At 39.8% G+C, this 13,320-nt stretch overlaps 1 protein-coding gene and 2 long non-coding RNA genes across 5 annotated transcripts in view; 1 reads left to right on the forward strand and 2 right to left on the reverse strand.

The window, feature by feature from the left end:
- LOC311051737 (uncharacterized protein) overlaps positions 1-3,209 on the forward strand; it is a 4,258-nt gene extending 1,049 nt beyond the window's left edge. The window contains exons 2-8 of one of the 3 annotated variants that reach the window (XM_084066359.1): positions 424-504; positions 625-741; positions 860-961; positions 1,076-1,177; positions 1,292-1,393; positions 1,508-1,609; positions 1,724-3,209. In XM_084066359.1, the coding sequence (XP_083922485.1) occupies positions 424-504; positions 625-741; positions 860-961; positions 1,076-1,177; positions 1,292-1,393; positions 1,508-1,609; positions 1,724-2,905 (1,788 nt within the window). In that variant the 3' untranslated portion in view covers positions 2,906-3,209. The other 2 variants (XM_084066360.1, XM_084066361.1) reach the window with 2 other exon arrangements.
- Positions 3,210-8,802: 5,593 nt separating this feature from the next.
- On the reverse strand, positions 8,803-10,870 carry LOC311051739. Its single transcript, XR_014601417.1, has 3 exons — positions 10,619-10,870; positions 10,403-10,504; positions 8,803-10,288 (listed from the first exon to the last, which is right to left on the reverse strand). It is a non-coding gene; the product is annotated as an uncharacterized lncRNA (long non-coding RNA).
- Positions 10,871-11,049: 179 nt separating this feature from the next.
- LOC311051738 lies at positions 11,050-13,060 on the reverse strand. Its single transcript, XR_014601416.1, has 4 exons — positions 12,727-13,060; positions 11,508-11,588; positions 11,271-11,387; positions 11,050-11,152 (listed from the first exon to the last, which is right to left on the reverse strand). It is a non-coding gene; the product is annotated as an uncharacterized lncRNA (long non-coding RNA).
- Positions 13,061-13,320: the final 260 nt, after the last annotated feature.

Raw genomic sequence — 13,320 nt, forward strand, 5'->3', positions numbered from 1 at the left:
TCTGAGAGTGTTCAAATGGAACCAAATGAACCCTAACCTAACGTGTCCATTTGCTTCCATTTGTACACTCTCTGAGTTAAATTGACATAGATTTTACAATATAAATTGCGGTCCAAGTGATAGAAATGCCATTAAATGGGGGTCTGTAGCCCTAATGCATGTCAAACTGGGGGTCCTTGAAATTAAAATGGTTGAGAAGCACTGCTAGAGACGTAAAAAATCTTCTCTTATGGGGGTCCCTGGCATATCTTTTGAAATGGGGGTCCGCGGGCTAATAAGTGTCAATTTGGGGGTCCTTGACATGAAAAGGTTTGAGAACCACTGGTCTATGACATGAAACCATTTAGTGGACAATAGTTTATGTATTGTTGAGTTATATGTGGTACCAGTATTTACTATTAATCTTCTTTATTCCATCTTAAGGTGTGTGGAGTACACTTCCCTGATGGTAGGCCAACAAAAGAACACCCATATCCAGTTTTGCAACTAGGATATAAATATCACGTACGTGAGATCCTTTTTCCCTTCAAATTGATTGTTTTTGGTTCAACATGTTGTTTAATTTATTTTGAAAGAAAAAAAAATGTAGCACTGTTTTTCACTCTTTTTCTTTTGTTTTCATAGGGGAGAATGCAGTCTGGTAGAGCCCCCCCTAAGAGAAGATGCCTTCAGCCATTAAGCAGCAACACATTAAGTGCAGCACCTGAAGACACCACATCGAATGTGGAAAATGTCGATCAAGTACGCTAGATCTTTTTCCCCTTCAATGTGATTGTTTTTGGTTAAATGTATTGTTCAATTTATTTTGAAAGTAAATAAAAAGATGTAAGCACTGTTTCTTTTGTTTTTGTTTTCATAGGGGAGAATGCAGTCTGGTACAGCGCCCCCTAAGATTCGGTGCCCTCAGCCATTAATAGCAGCGCCTGAAGCCACCACATCCAATGTGGAAAATGCCTATCACGTACGTTGGATCTTTTTCCCCTTCAAAATGATTGTTTTTGGTTCAACATGTTGTTTAATTTATTTTCAAAATGAATTTTAACAAATGTAAGCACTGTTTCTTTTGTTTTCATAGGGGAGAATGCAGTCTGGTACAGCGCCCCCTAAGATTCGGTGCCCTCAGCCATTAATAGCAGCGCCTGAAGCCACCACATCCAATGTGGAAAATGCCTATCACGTACGTTAGATCTTTTTCCCCTTCAAAATGATTGTTTTTGGTTCAACATGTTGTTTAATTTATTTTCAAAATGAAGTTTAACAAATGTAAGCACTGTTTCTTTTGTTTTCATAGGGGAGAATGCAGTCTGGTACAGCGCCCCCTAAGATTCGGTGCCCTCAGCCATTAATAGCAGCGCCTGAAGCCACCACAGCCAATGTGGAAAATGCCTATCACGTACGTTAGATCTTTTTCCCCTTCAAAATGATTGTTTTTGGTTCAACATGTTGTTTAATTTATTTTCAAAATGAAGTTTAACAAATGTAAGCACTGTTTCTTTTGTTTTCATAGGGGAGAATGCAGTCTGGTACAGCGCCCCCTAAGATTCGGTGCCCTCAGCCATTAATAGCAGCGCCTGAAGCCACCACAGCCAATGTGGAAAATGCCTATCACGTACGTTAGATCTTTTTCCCCTTCAAAATGATTGTTTTTGGTTCAACATGTTGTTTAATTTATTTTCAAAATGAAGTTTAACAAATGTAAGCACTGTTTCTTTTGTTTTCATAGGGGAGAATGCAGTCTGGTACAGCGCCCCCTAAGAGAAGATGCCCTCAGCCATTAAGCAGCAACACTTTAAGAGCATCACCCGATGACACAACATCAGCACCCGAAGACGCCACATCCAATGTGGAAAATGTCATGCCTCTGCCTGTGAAGCGTGACATCGGCATCCAGTGGCCCGATAGGCCTACTGAGCACAACTACTCAACTACCAAGACACGGCGCAACAGGGCAACACAAACTGATCCTACACCATCATTGTCAGTCTATGACCTGGATGACAAAGATTCAAAATTTTACACAGGCATAGGGATTGAAAGTTTTTGGCAGCTTTTGCATGCCCTCGTAGATTTTCTCCCACCTCCAAAGATTACCTATTTAGCAGTCCACGACCAGCTCTTACTTGTTGTAATGAGGCTACGTCTTTGTTTGATGTTCACAGACTTGGGTAAACGATTTGGAGTAAGCAGGAGCTCAGCATGTAATATCTTTTCACTTTGGAGACCAACACTTGCTAGGTTTATGAGGGAAAAGGTGATTGCGTGGTTGCCCAGAGATACTCTCAAAAGAATAATGCCTTCCTGTTTCAGTGTAAATTATCCCAAAGCAACATGCATAATAGACTGTACTGAAATATTTGTACAAAGGCCAAAACACTTCAGGAAAAGATCACAAACATACAGCAACTACAAACATCATAACACTTACAAAGTCTTATATTGCATTGCCCCGAATGGTTATGTTATGTTCACATCAAAACTGTTTGGTGGAAGGGCCAGTGACACTTTTATCACAAAGAACAGTGGGCTTCTGGAACTCCTGATTCCTGGTGATCAAATTTTAGCAGACCGTGGGTTCAACATCTCTGATGTATTGCCCCCAGGGGTGACTCTGGCTCTTCCAGCCTTTACTCGCGGCCTCAAAGAACTTCCTGAGCATGAAGTTGTGGCAACGCGACGCTTAGCAAATGTCAGAATCCATGTCGAGCGTGCAATTAGAAGGTTCAAATGTTTTAAAATGGTCTGTTATGTGATTCCTGGGAGGGTAAAACATGTTGATGACATTGTAAGTATTTGTGCTGGGCTTTGTAATTTGCAACCCAAGTTAATTCAGACTGGGGAAACATCTGACATTGAGGAAGAAGAGGAATGTCATTTGGATGAAGCTGATGGAGAAAATATGTGCTGATTACTCCAAAAACAGTCGTATTAATTAAGACTTCATTCTCCATTGTAGCTTTAATATTCAAAAAGCAAATTGAAGCACTAACACATCTTTGTCACAGCGTTGCGTTAAATGTACTATTTGTTTCTGAAAAGGAGGGAGATGTTTGTATGAAATGCATCATCTGTGTATTGTAAGACAATATTGTACTTTGTTATATCACAAACTTTGTCAACTGACCATTTGACTTTGATGAAGTGCATTTACTCATGAATGAAATCATTTGACCCTCATTACATTCAAAAGAGGACTACTTTAGCCCATGTACTTTCATGACTCAATGTGCTATTCTAGTAGCTATTGCTGGTAATAAATACTCAAAGTACACAACCTTCAGGTGGCCGATTCTCTCTGTTATCCACTCTTGGTTGTATGGGACATCTGTGATAACCTTTTTAGTAGGGCACTTTCGAGGCTCCGTGAGCACCCCAAAAACACATCTCTTAAACCTGTTTTTTCAGGACCCTAAAGGTGTCTAGTTATGATTTCTGCTTGTTGCCCGGGTCAACTAATGTCCCATGGGATTTATTTTTAACCCTTTCTGACACCTACCCCCAACCCAAACCATAACCTGGAGATAACAGAGAATACCATAACTCTTGAAGTAAACAACATACAGCGACAAATGAACACATTTTTCTATATCATTTTGACCCAAGGAATTCATTAAAGTGGTTATTATTAAGATTCAAGCAGGTCTTGACTATTTCAGGACAGAAACTGTAAAAAACGAACAGAAAATGTTCAAATCACATCTATATTAATCCTTGTATTAAATACTTAAGGTGTATTCTACTTTACCCCATGTTTATGACCCTTATGGTAGTTAAGACATTTTTCTTGTTGCCCAGGTCAACTAATGTCCCATGGGGTTCATTTGGTGACCTTTTTTTTTTTTTTTTTAATAATCTTTTTATTGTTTTTCAGAGTCATCAGTGTCCATCAGCATTTTACACATATGTGGTCGTGGCTTTCCAAGTTAGATATTATAATAGCATTTAGAAAATTAAATGTCAGGGGAATAAGAAATAATACATAAATAAATAGAAATAAATAAAAAATAAAATAAAATAAAAAGATAATGATAATATATATATATATATATATATATATATATATATATATATATACATTTTTTTTCTCCCATATTTACAGCATTATATCAAGTGAGAAATTAAACACATTGCTCAATCACAGTACAATTAAGGATGACACTTCCTATGGTATTCACTGGGACTATTAAAGTCATGATCTCTGTTTTTTTTTTTCTTGGCGACCAATCAAGACCAGTATCTGACCCGGATATGGACTGTGTGCTTGCTCCCATGGTAACCGTGACAGTTATGACCCGTAAAGGTTATTTGAAGATTGAAAGGTAGAAAGCGAGTAATGAAAAGTTAAGGGAATGTTTAGCCCTTTCCACCAACACATAGGATCAAAAGCATAATAAACCTAGATCGTCAACCATGAGCCCCTTCATTCTATTGGTCGGGGGGAATATTTATATTTTTTAAGTAGTTCAAGAAGGGGTTCCAGGAAGCATAAAATAGGTCTTTTTCATTTGGTGACCATTTTAAATCGATGTCCACAGGAGTGGTGTTTTCATATCTGAACCAGACAACGTACAAAGACAAATAAACACATTTTAAGATTTTCATAGAATGTTTACACCAGGAATCTATAATGGAAAGGTCACTGACATGGTACAACCATTCTTTATTGGTGAAAAACACAAATATCAAATTCTGGCTTATATGTAGGCATAATATAACTTTTTTTGAGTGGTGCCACCTTGCCCTTGAAGGAACTAGTACAGCCCTGATCACTGAATACATGGTACCCAAGCAGGGTGCTACAGTATGGCTGCCCAAGAGAGGTTGCTAGCTCCGTGACATTTACCAGCTGACGGTGCCTGCCTGTGCCAGTGTCAAGGTAGATGAGCAGGTTGATGTCGTCATCAACATCAACAATCATTCTTGGCAAATCTGCTAACACAAGAACTCACCAAAGTTATATAGGTATTGATCAATCAACTCACTTCTCAATCTATTGCCACAAGTTTATGAGCTGTTCCTTCCACGATGAGAGCAGCTGTTTCACATTTTGCCAGCCGGGATGCTGCCTCCTTACTCCCCCAGACCTTGAGCATCAACTGGCAGAGCTGTCGCTTATTTTCCGCATTGCCCAGAAAGAACTGGGGTTTCCTGGTGGCTGGACCTTGCACTATGAATTTCTCCTTAAGTCCACGCCTCAGCCTCTACTGCGCCCTTGATGGAATCAAGAGTGGTCTTTTGGAGGCCTAAATCCTATGATGATGGTCAGGGGTGGCAGAAGACAGAAGGAGGGATTTTGGAGCCTGTCTTGTCTTGTGGGCCAATTCTGCCCCTATCTCTCATTGACCTGTTGACTGCTGGTGTCATCAGTGATGATGATGATAAGAGGGAAGAGGATGAGGTGGAGTTTGATGATGAGATGGATGATACTGATCAGTGAAATTGTGTTTTAATATAAGCCAGAATTTGATATTTGTGTGTTTTTCACCAATAAAGAATGGTTGTACCATGTCAGTGACCTTTCCATTAGATTCCTGGTGTAAACATTCTATGAAAAAGTGGATTTATTTGTCTTTGTACGTTGTCTGGTTCAGATATGAAAACGCCACTCCTGTGGACATCGATTTAAAATGGTCACCAAATGAACCCCTTGGGACATTAGTTGACGAAATCTTAACTAGACACCATAAGGGTCCTAAAAACATGGAGTAAAGTAGAATACACCTTAAGTATTTAATACAAGGATTAATATAGATGTGATTTGAACATGTTCTGTTGCATTTTCTGTCCTGAAATAGAGTCAAGACCTGCTTGAATCTTAATAATAACCACTTTAATTAATTCCTTGTGTCAAAATTATTATAAATGTTATAATTAAATGTGTTAAGTTGTCTCTGTATGTTTACTTCAAGAGTTTTTCTATTGTCTCCATTGTATGGTTCGGGTTGGGAATAGGTGCAACAAAGGGTTAAAATAAACCCCATGGGACCTTATTTGACCAGGGCAACAAGATTAAAACTTAACTAGACACCTTTAGGGTCCTAAAAGACATATGGTAGAAAAGAATACACCTTAAAAATGTAGTACAAAGAGAAATATAAATGTGATTTCAAAAATATTCTTCAATTTTTTTTGCTGTTTCTGTCCTGAAATAGTCAAAATGTCCTTGAATCTTAATATTAACCACTTCAATGAATTCCTTGGGTCCAAATGATATAGAAAATGTATTAATTTGTCTCTGTAGGTTGTTTCCTTCAAGAGTTATGGTATTTTCTGTTATCTCCATTTTATGGTTTGATTGGGAAGGGTTAAAATAAACCCCATGGGACATTATTTGACCTGGGCAACAAGAATGAATCTTAACTAGACACCATAAAGGTCCTAAACAACATATGGTAAAAAAGAATACACTGTAAACGTTTAGTACATTAATTTAGTTTAGTGCCATTGTGTGCCTCAATTTATCGGCGCCCCCTGCCCTTTAGGGGGCGCTGTCAAACTCAGTCAGCTGCTGATCCGTGTCAGTCCGTCTGTTGACGTTACTGTTTACCTGCTTGGTTTATTAGTAACTTTTACTAACTAACACTAACTTGGTTGTGAAAAACAAAGTAACCAAACTGACAGCCAGTGACTAACAGCATGAGTACCTGGATTGACGACGTTAGACAGTGGCCCAGAGTTACTGATAAAGGTATTTCATTGATGACAATCATGAGGTTAACCACTTAAAATTCTTAGTAGACAAAACTGACCTCGGTTACAACAGTAGGTCCTAGGCTAGTTTTCCTACACCACATGTCTTTTCCCAAAAAATATAAATAAAATAAAAATGTGAGCTTAGGTCTGCGAGTGTTTAATTTCTGTTTGTTTATAAGATTATGAAATGCAACTTCTTAAGCAGTGGTGGGAAAAGTACTCACATTTTATACTTAAGTAAAAGTATCAATACTGCAATGTAGAAATACTCTGTTACAAGTACAAGTCCGGAATTGTAAATCTACTTGAGTAAATGTACAAAAGTATTGGTATCAAAATGTACTTAAAGTACCGATAGTAGAAAGTAGTCATTATGCAGAAGTATTTGCATAACTATTTCACAAAGGTATGAAAAATCTTTTGAAAATAGATCTACAAGCTCACAATGCATGGCATTGTTTGCTTGTAGATCGGCTATTTAACCGAAGTTTAAATAGGGTTAATGTATGTTTTGTAATAATAATCCCAATCTACTAAGCAACTAAAGTTTTCAAATACGTGTAGTGGAGTAAAAGTATAATATTTGCCTCTGGGATAGAGTGGAAGTAAAGTAAAAAATCCCGTTAATTGTACTGAAGTACAGTACTTGAGAGTAAATGTACTTAATTACTTTCCACCACTGCTCTTAAGGACTGTACCGTCTAGTCTTGTTAATAATTGCATTTCATAACATTACAGATCAGTGGTATTAACCCTATTCAAATTTTGATAGGTATTCAAGAATATTTCATTCATCACCTGGCATGTGATGAGCAACAAAATGCCAACTACAGGTCCCTGATAGAGGGTCAAAATTACCTGAGCTCCGGATGGGTTGGCCAGATACTCCACATTCTACCAGATGATGAGCACATCATTCTGAAAGGACCTGTGCGTTACTCACAGGACATAAAACATTATCATCATGTTGAAGTAACTCTGCAGAGGAGGGATGGCACAGTTGTAGATGTGAGCTGTGACTGCATGGCCAACCAAGGGAGGAGCTGCAGTCATTCAGCAGGGATACTGTACAAAGTGAAAGATGCTGCCAGTCAGGAATTCACAGGCACAGCATGCACTGATGAGGCTTGTGCCTGGAATAAATCCACCTGTGAAAATGTGTTGCCTGACACAGTGGAGAACATACGAGGGCCAGACCAGGGACCTCGAAAAAATATGAAAGTCACAGCTACGGCATTTCAGACAGATGCAGACGTCATTCAGCACTTTTCATCCCCTGAGATGGCTGGCCTAGCAAATATACCGGGTACCATTTTGCATAATGTGTTGACTGCACAGCCACAAAAGAAAGCAACTGTTAATGAACTGCCTACATTTCATAAACAATGTGCTGAACACATATGTACACTCTGTAACTCTGTTTTTGAAAGATATGTGGTATGTGGGAAAGATGAGAGGGAGAGAATAGCCACAGAAACAAAGGGCCAGAATAGTACATTTTGGCTTGATCAAAGGAAAATTAGAATTACCAGTAGTGAGGCATCTGAAGTGCCCAAAAAGGTAAACCCACAAAACTGGGTGGAACGGAAAGTGAATGGCACCTTTGCTGGTAATGCAGCCACAAGACATGGTCAGACATCTGAGCCTTTGGCTAGAAAATGGTTTGAGGAGACCACAGGACTGACGGTGGAGACTACAGGTCTTATTGTGCACGAAGAAGAAAATTGGCTTGGTGCCAGCCTCGATGGTATCATAGATGCAGATACCATCCTTGAGATTAAATGTCCTACAGAGAAAAAACTTGAGGCACACAATGGCAGTCTGCTAAAAATGATTGAGTCAAACAAATATGATGTAAGGCATATTAATGGACAATACATTCTGAGGGAAACAGCATCGGGATTAGGGTTCTATTACCAGGTACAGCTAGCAATGCATTGTGCTAGCAAAACAAATTGCAAGTTCCTTGTATGGACCCAAAATGAAAAGGTTATCACAGATGTCCCATACAACCAAGAGTGGATAACAGAGAGAATCGGCCACCTGAAGGTTGTGTACTTTGAGTATTTATTACCAGCAATAGCTACTAGAATAGCACATTGAGTCATGAAAGTACATGGGCTAAAGTAGTCCTCTTTTGAATGTAATGAGGGTCAAATGATTTCATTCATGAGTAAATGCACTTCATCAAAGTCAAATGGTCAGTTGACAAAGTTTGTGATATAACAAAGTACAATATTGTCTTACAATACACAGATGATGCATTTCATACAAACATCTCCCTCCTTTTCAGAAACAAATAGTACATTTAACGCAACGCTGTGACAAAGATGTGTTAGTGCTTCAATTTGCTTTTTGAATATTAAAGCTACAATGGAGAATGAAGTCTTAATTAATACGACTGTTTTTGGAGTAATCAGCACATATTTTCTCCATCAGCTTCATCCAAATGACATTCCTCTTCTTCCTCAATGTCAGATGTTTCCCCAGTCTGAATTAACTTGGGTTGCAAATTACAAAGCCCAGCACAAATACTTACAATGTCATCAACATGTTTTACCCTCCCAGGAATCACATAACAGACCATTTTAAAACATTTGAACCTTCTAATTGCACGCTCGACATGGATTCTGACATTTGCTAAGCGTCGCGTTGCCACAACTTCATGCTCAGGAAGTTCTTTGAGGCCGCGAGTAAAGGCTGGAAGAGCCAGAGTCACCCCTGGGGGCAATACATCAGAGATGTTGAACCCACGGTCTGCTAAAATTTGATCACCAGGAATCAGGAGTTCCAGAAGCCCACTGTTCTTTGTGATAAAAGTGTCACTGGCCCTTCCACCAAACAGTTTTGATGTGAACATAACATAACCATTCGGGGCAATGCAATATAAGACTTTGTAAGTGTTATGATGTTTGTAGTTGCTGTATGTTTGTGATCTTTTCCTGAAGTGTTTTGGCCTTTGTACAAATATTTCAGTACAGTCTATTATGCATGTTGCTTTGGGATAATTTACACTGAAACAGGAAGGCATTATTCTTTTGAGAGTATCTCTGGGCAACCACGCAATCACCTTTTCCCTCATAAACCTAGCAAGTGTTGGTCTCCAAAGTGAAAAGATATTACATGCTGAGCTCCTGCTTACTCCAAATCGTTTACCCAAGTCTGTGAACATCAAACAAAGACGTAGCCTCATTACAACAAGTAAGAGCTGGTCGTGGACTGCTAAATAGGTAATCTTTGGAGGTGGGAGAAAATCTACGAGGGCATGCAAAAGCTGCCAAAAACTTTCAATCCCTATGCCTGTGTAAAATTTTGAATCTTTGTCATCCAGGTCATAGACTGACAATGATGGTGTAGGATCAGTTTGTGTTGCCCTGTTGCGCCGTGTCTTGGTAGTTGAGTAGTTGTGCTCAGTAGGCCTATCGGGCCACTGGATGCCGATGTCACGCTTCACAGGCAGAGGCATGACATTTTCCACATTGGATGTGGCGTCTTCGGGTGCTGATGTTGTGTCATCGGGTGATGCTCTTAAAGTGTTGCTGCTTAATGGCTGAGGGCATCTTCTCTTAGGGGGCGCTGTACCAGACTGCATTCTCCCCTATGAAAACAAAAGAAACAGTGCTTACATTTGTTAAACTTCATTTTGAAAATAAATTAAACAACATGTTGAACCAAAAACAATCATTTTGAAGGGGAAAAAGATCTAACGTACGTGATAGGCATTTTCCACATTGGCTGTGGTGGCTTCAGGCGCTGCTATTAATGGCTGAGGGCACCGAATCTTAGGGGGCGCTGTACCAGACTGCATTCTCCCCTATGAAAACAAAAGAAACAGTGCTTACATTTGTTAAACTTCATTTTGAAAATAAATTAAACAACATGTTGAACCAAAAACAATCATTTTGAAGGGGAAAAAGATCTAACGTACGTGATAGGCATTTTCCACATTGGCTGTGGTGGCTTCAGGCGCTGCTATTAATGGCTGAGGGCACCGAATCTTAGGGGGCGCTGTACCAGACTGCATTCTCCCCTATGAAAACAAAAGAAACAGTGCTTACATTTGTTAAACTTCATTTTGAAAATAAATTAAACAACATGTTGAACCAAAAACAATCATTTTGAAGGGGAAAAAGATCTAACGTACGTGATAGGCATTTTCCACATTGGATGTGGTGGCTTCAGGCGCTGCTATTAATGGCTGAGGGCACTGAATCTTAGGGGGCGCTGTACCAGACTGCATTCTCCCCTATGAAAACAAAAGAAACAGTGCTTACATTTGTTAAAATTCATTTTGAAAATAAATTAAACAACATGTTGAACCAAAAACAATCATTTTGAAGGGGAAAAAGATCCAACGTACGTGATAGGCATTTTCCACATTGGATGTGGTGGCTTCAGGCGCTGCTATTAATGGCTGAGGGCACCGAATCTTAGGGGGCGCTGTACCAGACTGCATTCTCCCCTATGAAAACAAAAACAAAAGAAACAGTGCTTACATCTTTTTATTTACTTTCAAAATAAATTGAACAATACATTTAACCAAAAACAATCACATTGAAGGGGAAAAAGATCTAGCGTACTTGATCGACATTTTCCACATTCGATGTGGTGTCTTCAGGTGCTGCACTTAATGTGTTGCTGCTTAATGGCTGAAGGCATCTTCTCTTAGGGGGGGCTCTACCAGACTGCATTCTCCCCTATGAAAACAAAAGAAAAAGAGTGAAAAACAGTGCTACATTTTTTTTTCTTTCAAAATAAATTAAACAACATGTTGAACCAAAAACAATCAATTTGAAGGGAAAAAGGATCTCACGTACGTGATATTTATATCCTAGTTGCAAAACTGGATATGGGTGTTCTTTTGTTGGCCTACCATCAGGGAAGTGTACTCCACACACCTTAAGATGGAATAAAGAAGATTAATAGTAAATACTGGTACCACATATAACTCAACAATACATAAACTATTGTCCACTAAATGGTTTCATGTCATAGACCAGTGGTTCTCAAACCTTTTCATGTCAAGGACCCCCAAATTGACACTTATTAGCCCGCGGACCCCCATTTCAAAAGATATGCCAGGGACCCCCATAAGAGAAGATTTTTTACGTCTCTAGCAGTGCTTCTCAACCATTTTAATTTCAAGGACCCCCAGTTTGACATGCATTAGGGCTACAGACCCCCATTTAATGGCATTTCTATCACTTGGACCGCAATTTATATTGTAAAATCTATGTCAATTTAACTCAGAGAGTGTACAAATGGAAGCAAATGGACACGTTAGGTTAGGGTTCATTTGGTTCCATTTGAACACTCTCAGAGTTACACCCCATAAGGAACCATTAGGTGCCTAATCAATCATTTAGCTGGGGACCCCCTGGAACTCCCTCAAGGACCCTGGGGGTCCCCGGACCCCACTTTGAGAACCAATGTCATAGACATTGCTTTCATAGGAAGCTCATCAACATTCAGCCACTGTTGTGACTGAGTCAACAGTCACTCTGTTTATTTGGTTCCATTTACACCCTGACAGAGTTGTGTTACATAAGTGGCTGAATACAACATAAAAACAGTAGTATTTGTGTTCATTAGACTGCCATAGGTTTACCAAATAAAGTACTATTTTATCACAATAACGCCCCAGGTGGTTCATTTTTGCACACACAAGAGCAGCAGCTTAGCATACTACTAACAATGATGTTATTAACGTTAGCTGAACTTAGATAAGATAACATGTTTCACCCATGTAGCTCTGGTCCATAGCGTTAGGAGTTCTCCTTAACGCACAGGCTGCTCAGCCTCTCGTCTCGAGTAATACAAAAATGCACTTTGTCTACTCACCAAAACAAAGACGGTTTTAAGATGTTGAAAACAGGTTTGTGCTACCGCGGGTGTTCGGGCAAAGGCTAGATGAAGGTTCCATAGCGTTAAGGAGAACTCCTTCTGACGCTGTGGGCCAGAGCTAGGCCTACATACAGTAGCAGCTGCTGCATGCTAACATTAAGAGCGAACTAACCAAAAGTTTCCCAAACTTACCACGCTGTTCTTCGTGGGAACAAAGTCCTTTAAGTTCACATTTTTTACCCACTTTCGGCGAACATCTTGGTCCTCTCCAGTCTCACGCCCAGGGAATCTGTGTAAGCCATATGGCCTGGGGCACCGACACTTGTTATGAACTAGAGGCTTGTGTGTTTCACATTCCCTTTCTCTCCAAAGTTGAATTTGTCCACTGCTGTTGGAGCAGCCATAAACAACGCAAGTTCGTCCCGACTTTCTGTACATCTTTAGTTAGTTTAGTAAATGCAGGTAAAAACCATAACTTGAGCAGTCAGTGACTGCACTTCACTAACACCGCACTCGCCCCAGTACAGCTGACTGTTATTGACACCGCAGCATGGCGGTGGAACCTAAAGGGGGCGGAGCTACACCTACAGGGAAGCGCTCTGTGGATTCGTGTATAGACCCCTTAACAGACGACGTCATACTGGCTGCGTGCAGCCAGTATGCGCGCAACGAAACCCATTATATCAGGTCTCGTTAGGACGCGTCTCACTAGCCAACACACACAAGAGGGGGTTGGGGTGTGCTGAAACCAGTGCACCCCGAAACAGGTTGGGAATTGATTGCGTG

The sequence above is a fragment of the Gymnoscopelus microlampas genome (genome assembly GCF_963454915.1).
Source record: "Gymnoscopelus microlampas genome assembly, chromosome: 9".
NCBI classification, from domain to species: domain Eukaryota; kingdom Metazoa; phylum Chordata; class Actinopteri; order Myctophiformes; family Myctophidae; genus Gymnoscopelus; species Gymnoscopelus microlampas.